General features: G+C 33.0%; 1 protein-coding gene across 1 annotated transcript; it reads right to left on the bottom strand.

Moving 5' to 3' along the window:
• Positions 1-6,678: 6,678 nt before the first annotated feature.
• LOC131951805 (schistosomin-like) lies at positions 6,679-8,009 on the bottom strand. The gene is made up of 4 exons (XM_059314206.1): positions 7,922-8,009; positions 7,460-7,610; positions 7,215-7,326; positions 6,679-6,823 (listed from the first exon to the last, which is right to left on the bottom strand). The coding sequence occupies exons 1-3, from the start codon at positions 7,959-7,961 to the stop codon at positions 7,224-7,226; spliced, it is 294 nt and encodes a 97-aa protein (XP_059170189.1). The 5' UTR covers positions 7,962-8,009; the 3' UTR covers positions 6,679-6,823; positions 7,215-7,223.
• Positions 8,010-8,801: the final 792 nt, after the last annotated feature.

Here is an 8,801-nt window from a genome sequence, read left to right on the forward strand (position 1 = left end):
GTGGTGTCTATAGAATAAAGATAATTCAAAACAACCATCAAGTAAAAAATGCAAGAAAATTTATAAAAATGTAACTATAAAAATTATTTTAAGGTTGGCTGTGAGCCCTTAAGTGACGTGGACCCCCCCTCCCCCCTCGCATTGCGGGGTCTGGCAGCACTGTAGTTCCGCCCCTGGTTCAAAATGTCTCGTTTGTCGTGAGATATTAAACACACTATTGCAATCAATAAAACTGGATGTGGATTGATGTGAGGAACTGTCTTGGACGACACAATCTCAGATCCATCAGGATGCAAATGTGTCAGTAATGTTGTGGTAGGAGTAATACCGAAAGTCTTCATACTTACATTACCAACTGAAAACCTTTCAGAGTTAATTTATAGAAAACACGCACACACACTGAAACGTGCGCATATACACGCACGCACGCACTCACCAACACAGACACACACATATATATATATATATATATATATACATATATATATATATACATATATATATATATATATACATATATATATATATATATATATATATATATATATATATATATATATATATATATACACCACCACACACAAAAATAGTATTGGCTAGTTACATAGAAATATTAACAAAGAAATGTCAAACACAATGTTATGAATTTTTAATCAGCAATTGCATTTTGCATTGATGGTGGTACGATAGAAACAAAAAACCTGGTGCAGACGTTAACTTTCTAATTTTTCGTCCTCATCCTGTATAATGCCGAAACTTATTTTCAATTCCTTCGTATTTTAGTCTTAGTTATTCTCTAATAATCAGGGGCTGGTCATTTAAAAAATGGCTTGAATTAAAATCATGCAATATCAATTAGTTTCAATTTACTAATAAGTTTACCTATTATAAACTACCTAAAACAACGAAAGCCAATTAAATAATTTTCAACACCTTTACAGAATAAAATAAAATTATTATATACGTTGATGTATTTTATTAGATATTGTATGTAACTTAATAAACCAGATTTTTTAAAAAAAAGTTTGAAATTAGTTAAATGTAATACATCCACTGTTACTATATTATTTCGCTATTCAAAATCATTCCGTGTGGCAAATTAGAACATTCTGCCAATCGCTTCATTATATTATTCCAGCTGCTATACATCATTTAACATAAAACATATACAATCTTAATGGAAGACGTTCTAAACAAAATGTAGTAATGTAGTGATATAAAAGCGTAGTAGTATTTTATGGCCTTCGATTAACAGAACTCAAGATAATGGTAATTTCTCCGGATATATATATATATATATATATATATATATATATATATATATATATATATATATATATATATATATATATATAATATTTTGATTGGTTCGAGCACAAGTAAATATTTACGAATCGTAGCTATCAACTTTGAGGTCATTTGTGGGTAGAATGATTGGAGCGATATTAGAACATTTTGTTTCCATGCCCCAGTACTTTACCACTTTAAAGTGGTTAGGTACTTCAGGTAGTGTTTGCACTTTAGGTGTATCGGGACCTGGATGTTCTCCAATAATTATAAGTTTATTTTTGTAAGCGAAAGCACCATACAACTTCCTCTCCAATTCCCAAAGATTAACAATAGGTTGAAATTGGATGTCTCTATCGGAAAAAGAATAAAATACAAGATAGAGGGCGCCATTTTTAATCAAGATGTATTGGTTGTTGTCGTTCTTGAAGCTGATCAAATGTTCAGCTGGTACGTCGAGATGGGCAGCAAGGTCTCCAGTTCGGGCCGACAGATCAATTTTAATGACGTCTGTCCATTCTCTGGCGTCTAGAGTTTCCGATTTAAAACATAAAATAAAGTTCTTAAGATTCATTGCATGCACGATAGAATTACCATTTGGAAAATTTGCAAAGGTTGCTATCTTTAAATCTAGACGGTTTTTATTCGGTTTTGGATTGAAGATGTATAAACCAGGAAGTGCACTGTCGTAAATGTGAAGTAAATCTCCGTCTGAAAAAAATATCAAACTACAAAATTTCATTGTTCTACCACAATTCCACTTGTTTTCCCGAAATACAGCAATATTAAACTCTCCACTGGGAGAGGAAAGTTGTTTACCTATAGCATACAGTTCACCCTGAACGGTGGTGAACTGAACACAGTCTTGCAACAAATCGCTGTTTGTAATGGTGTACATCTTCTCATCGTGTGCACTTATAAATTTAAAGTTTCCTCCGTCAACTGCAAAGACTCCACCATGTGTGTACCCACTACAAGCTCTGTGTATAGCAGCGCTGGGCCAATGACCTTGTCTAAAATTCTTCACGTGATATAGTAAAGCTTTGACAATTATGTCTCTTGAATCTTTATTTGTGGATACCACGTCCATATTGTAAACACGCAATAAAAGTGGATGACTTACAAGGCATGTCCTGACTTCCCTCAACAACTCTGGAAATTTATCTTTTCTAGAAAATTCTTCACTTATCCTAAAGCCCAGTTTAGGTTTGGGGTCTAGCATTAAACGTTTCCGTTTGGAGCTATTTTTATCTTTACTTACACGATCGTTCAGCACAGTGGGAACGTAATTGACCCATTTTATCACCGATTCCAAAACAACATCTTCGTTTTTTACAATGAGGTCATTGCTCTTTAATAGATCAAGTACTTCATAGATAGGCAGCTGAAGAAATGTTGATGTAAGACTAATTTGATCAAAGTTTTTTAACATGAATACATGAATCTGATACAGTACTTTTTCTGATTTTAAAAGTTTGGCAATCTTGTAAATGTTTTCCCATTTGTCTATACTAATAGCTTCAATGGCAAATGTTTCAGTCATATCCAATAAAAAATTGATTCGCATCGTACGAACTACTAGCCAAACTTCATACAAATTTTCGAAAGTTAAAACATCCTCACCAGTATAAAGGCATTTTAAAACTAACCGAAACCCATCACTAGAAACATGTGGTAAAACAACACAGTTCTCTGTCACTTCTCTCATGCCTGATGTAAACAGATCCTTGAAAAAATCCGAGCAGGCAGCCAGGATGAGTCGATGACATTCGATAGCTTCGTCACCGATTTTCACAGTGAAATCATAAAGCATTTTTTTAGCCCACACATTCCCCAGACACTTCACGATTTGAGAGCTGATATTTTGTTTGTTCATAGCTTAACAATAGCTACAAATGTTGTAGAGCTTTACTGGTTTTGCAATTCGAAAGTTTACATCAAGTTAAAAAGCGCACTCTCGACACCAATGCGAAACTTTACTAAAGTATACGACGTTTTGGCCTGCTTTCATTGCTCGAGTTTACAAGTATTAAATACATTCTTCCAATCATGGTACTCTGTGAAGAATCGTTTTATACACACCAATACGCTTTGTTGGAAGACGCGTATCTTCATCAAGTAGATGCACTGTCTTTCATAAAACATACTTTTCAGATTTTTTTCATTTGCAGACTGAGATAACACACTTGCTGTAGTTTCACAACTTTTAGATTCTTCTTATTATTAGAAGTCTTATTCTAAACGTTTGTAGTTCAAGATACCAACATATATTGAGGTTAAGCCTTTGCTCGGTTTCTCTTCCGTATGTTCAACTGAATCTGACGTCTTCCCCCCACGAATAATACTGTAAAATCGTATTGCCTGAATTAGAAATATATTTATTTCAAAAACTGTTTAAACATTTAAAACACACATAGTTATAGATTTAAATGAAAAGCTTTTCAATAAAAGGACATCACATACACTCGGAAATATCGATACGCCCTCCCTATATCCATAAGCGAGCTGTTGGGACCCCACCAGCTAGGTGGGGGTAGAGTGAGGTCAGACTAGATAACGCCGTGTCATTTTATTTATAGCGTAGAAAATTGTGACGTAGTTTTAGGTCTAAAAGGTAAGATGGGACGAAAACGGCCAGTCTATGTATGTCCCCTAATTAGTTTTCAAAATTGGATTTAAGCTTTGGCATGATTGAGGTTGGGATGATACCCACTGGATACAAGAATAGTATCGAGATAAGTTGAAACGCCAATAGTATTTTAAATATCACGTGTGATATTATTAAAATAAATGTGGTCGTAATTTCTGTGGGGTTTTTGTAGGACTTTACTACAAAAATTGGATGAATTTTGATGTTTTCTTTATTATTTTCGGGAACTAATCAACAATTCAAAAAGCCAAAAATATATTTTTGTTCATCTCATCACTGAAACTGCACAAAAACATGGAATGAGTTAGCTATGCGGTTTTAAAAACAAAAACTTTATTAAAAAGTTTATTGGCAAAGCTTCGAGTATAAAGTTGGGGTTTTCAGAAAACCGATCGATTACGGAGCTTTTTTACAGCCAATCAATGTTTGTCTTACGAAAGCAAATTTTAGGTTATGAATTAAGGTTGATGAAAACAAACAGAAACATAGCCGCCTAAACATTAAATAATTATTTTCAAGTTCCCTACATTTGTAACATTTATATATGGTTCTTAAAATATTGTTTTTTTTTCTCCCCGCTATGAAGGCAGAACTAACAAAAACACAAAAAACAACGATTTCTTATCTAGATTTATATTAGCAAAAATAGTTGAATGATTCTCGTTATCTCATTAAAAGTCCATAACGTTTCATTTATTGGATGTATTGTGAGTCCAATATGAAATCCAGCTTATTGAGTCTCAAATAGAATTGTCTTGACAATGACTAGATATTTCAATTGAAAATGACATTTCGTATTCATTTCTCAGCCTACGCCGCGAATTCATGTTTACAACTAAATTGCAAGGATTATAAATCTAGGATCTTATTATAAAATTATATTTTCGTTTACCTTTTTTTTAAATTTTTTAGTCTGATGTAAATATTGTGTACATTTTGCTGCATCAAAATAAGCGCGTTCTTTAATGTGTAACCAATAATAATTTTCCCAATTTAAGAGGTGTGCAAATGTTTTCAAGTAAAATAATTACTCGAATAGCCAGTATGTAAAATCCCAGAAATAAGGCTGGAAAAATCTTCTCCTAAACGTTTTGAATATTTTTACTTTCTCGTTTACAGTGCATAGAGAAAGTGTTGGAATTGTGCACAAAAATCACTTGAAATTTTGAAAGTTTTCACCGTTTTACACCTCCGTCTTTCATCACATCCGGAGGATAGAGAACTTATTTTAATCGGGCAAAAATAATAAATCCAGATTTATCAAAATTTTGGCGTTACTACGTGTAATCGAGGCTGAAAAAGTTTACTCTGCCCGTGTGTGTGTGTGTGTGTGTAGTTCTGTATCAACTTTTTATTTTAGCGATTTCTTGTAACCAGAAGTGGAACTTATTCTACTTTCAATTTTTCAAAAGCCTATAACTTGAGTACTTTTTTAAAAAGATAAACAAAATTTCACATAAGAGGCGTAGCGAGGGGGGGGGGGGGGGCGGGGAGGGGACATATGTTCCCGGGCGCCGACCTTAAAGGGCGGGGGCACCAAAATGGGTTGGAAAAACAAATTGAAAGTTTGAGGGGGGGTGTGTAAATGAAAAGATCGAGGGGGCGGATGCAAATCGAAAGTTTGTTCCCGGGCGCCGTGAAGGGTCGCTACGCCTCTGTTTCACATATAAGTAAAATATCTAATTTTCTGCCTTCCATCAAATTTTGAATAATTCCGTTGACCGGAAGTAGTAATTTACGTTATTTCCGATTTCACAAAAAACGCATATGAATTTATAAAGTACTTATATTATTCCCCACTATTAAACACAGATTGTTGTTCGTTTACTTGGTGTGCAATTCCTTTTTCTATGAGATTCTATTCTATTTTAAAAAGTTTAAGTTATTAAAAATGGATTAATAATATTCTCTATGTCCCGAGTTGCCATCCCCCGTAGTGTTGTATTAGAATATTCGAGAAAGTTTAGGGGAGATCACTCCCGGTTTAATTTTTTCCATGTTAAGCTTGATATCGATCAATTTATTGATTAGTTAATTACGGAGGCAGTATGAGTGATCGTTTGATTGTATATTTGATTGTTTGACTAATCGCTATTATTTTTTTGTTGTTGATCGATTGACCGCTATCGTTCGATTGATTGTTCGATTCATTATTTGAATCAATCAGTTGATTGATAAAGTAATCGATCGAATAAATAATTGATGTTTGATTGATTGATTGATAGATTCATTCATTTATTAATTGATTGATTGATTAATTGATTGATTGATTGATTGATTGATTGATTGATTGATTGATTGATTGATTGATTGATTGATTGATTGATTGGTTGGTTGATTGATTGATTGGTTGGTTGGTTGGTTGGTTGATGTATTCTTTGCTAATAGTATTGTTGAAAATAACAAGGGCACAATGATGCTGTGAGATTGACTTACTTTTATGCATTTAGTACTCTGTAAATGTTACTTCTTAAATCACCTACTTTCATTTATTTCGTTTTTGATTAAATGAGTTTAAAACTTAAACTTGATTTTTTTAAATAAAATGTTTAAATAACAAACATTAAATAAAATTTTTGTTTACTTGAATACAACTATAAAACTAAGAAATAAAAGAATTTTTTTTTTTTACAATTTTATAAATAATCTAAAAAACTAAAGTTTTTCTTAAGTAAGCGCACGTACAAAAGGCAGAAAAACAACAAAGAAAAATGTGTTTTTTTTAAATTGTTTATTAAGATAATAAATTAAGCGATTGCTATAACAAAAACAAAGAATATGATAAAAAAATTGGACATTGGCTGAGAACGTTATGAAACTTGAAGGTGATATTTCTGTATGGTGATGACGTTTGGAGATCTATCACATGTTGAACTCTACGATAAACTGTACAGAAAACAAATGGCAGCTGTTATAGAAGAACTTTGAATAAGGCAAACAATGATGACATAAAAAGAACTTATTATCTCATATCTTAGAATAAACATGTAAATAATATTTAAATCTCAGATCTTGGAATAAACATGTAAATATTCTTTTAAATGTCATAATCTCAGGGTAATGCTTTTACCTTGAAAAAAGTTACAAATATATCTTTAAATATGACACAGCTTTGGCTCATTTTAAAGATGAACCGATATTGTATTTTCAAACTAATTACACGATAATCGATTACTTTTTATAATAGTCATCATCCGTTATAATCTAGATCAGAAGATTTAGTAATTACTTCAATTAGAGTTTTGTCAACCAAAAGACCAATTATGATATATCTCACCTGCATGTTTTAGAAAACGGTTGGAACCTCGGAGATGTCATCTGTACATGGTGTACTCTGCCAACTTGGGCCACAGTCAACATCTGGTCTGGTGGAGGATTTCATGCCGTTTCTGGAGGATACAGTTAGGATATTGGTTAGGCTTTATACACAAAGTTATTTGATACGTTTATAGAGCTAGCGATAGTTGAAGATCGCATACTGTTCGCGAACAGTCTAAGAAACAAAAACCCAGCTGAACCCACCTGCAAAATTCGAACTTCTTCCTGCATTTGCCGCAAATAGTTTTTGTCTCCTGGCCATTAGACAAACAAAATCTGGCTTGTTTCGCTGACTCGAAACATTGGAATGCGTCGCCTGACTTGGGGCACCAGTAGTTTTCTGTTGCCAGGACGGCTGGAATAAAGTAAAATATAGAATAAAGCACATACGATAGAGGATTATTTGATGCATTGAAGTAAGTAAAGTTGAACCGTCTTTGATCCACAAATAGGCGTTAACACTAGTAAAACAGGTACCCATCAGAGCCCGGGATCCTATCTCGATAAGTTTTACAAATGTATGCAATAAACTGAAAGAAGCACCCACAATTGCGACATTTGTGTTTAATTTTTAAAAAGTTTTAAAATTTTCATCCACATACAATGTAAATAGATATAAAATTATTTAAGATACAAAATATCTAAAAATCATCAACAAAAACTTACCACAGGCAATAACAGAGAGCAGGAAGATTTCCTTGAACATCTTGAAATATCAGCTGATGTAGCTACAGCACGGTTGTTTAGTTGGTGGGTCTGGTGAGTTGTGGCTGGGAGTTGACTCTTTTATAGCCAGTCTCTAGCCTTCTACGTTGGGTAATTATAGGTAATTGAATGTCAGTAATTAACACAACAAAATTGTAAGCTAATCAGATGGTAATTGATATTCCTATTTAAACGGGTTTGTAACACTGATTTTAAAAAAATCACCGTTTATCAGAAGTTGCGGGTGGCATTAAAAATAAAAAAGTGTTTTGTGTATAAGTTTATGTTCAGTGTGGTTTACTAATAGTTGTTTAGTGTTGTGTAGAAATAGTTGTTGAGTGTTATATACAAATAGTTGTTGAGTGTTGTGTAGAAATAGTTGTTGAGTGTTGTGTTAAAAACGTTTTTGAGTGTGTTGTACAAATAGTTGTTGTGAGGCGAATACAAATCGATGTTGAATTTAGAGTACACATCTTTGCGCCTTCCAAACCTATAGAGTAGTATAGAACAACTAACACGTATGACTTCAGTACTTATGACTGAGTAACATTTTATTATTTCACGTTAAACCAATATAATTAATTCTATGCTTGACTGATCTTTTATTAAGCCGAAGTGAATATTAAAGTGAAATAAAAATGTAAGTTACACACTTGGACTTGGCCGACAATAAGTAAAATAAATACAAAAAATATTCTTTAGACATAGAGATCCATTGGGCAGTTGGGCAGATGAGATAGAGTTGACAGATGAAATAGAGTTTACCTGTTTCTATGATCGTGTTATATGAAGTCAAAGTTTGGTCTTATATGAGTTGTTTTCAAATTGCTTGTTTAACTAA

This window comes from Physella acuta, unplaced genomic scaffold (assembly GCF_028476545.2).
Source record: "Physella acuta isolate Inbredline_101_S28 unplaced genomic scaffold, ASM2847654v3 ptg000829l, whole genome shotgun sequence".
NCBI classification, from domain to species: domain Eukaryota; kingdom Metazoa; phylum Mollusca; class Gastropoda; family Physidae; genus Physella; species Physella acuta.

What these genes read in the sequence shown, in the direction of transcription:
- LOC131951805 (XM_059314206.1), bottom strand. Translation starts at nt 7,961, where the DNA reads ATGTTCAAGGAAATCTTCCTGCTCTCTGTTATTGCCTGTG. An exon ending in GCTCTCTGTTATTGCCTGTG is followed by an intron (nt 7,611 to 7,921) that starts GTAAGTTTTTGT and finishes ACTTTATTCCAG; the next exon opens with CCGTCCTGGCAACAGAAAAC. An exon ending in AAGAAGTTCGAATTTTGCAG is followed by an intron (nt 7,327 to 7,459) that starts GTGGGTTCAGCT and finishes TGTATCCTCCAG; the next exon opens with AAACGGCATGAAATCCTCCA.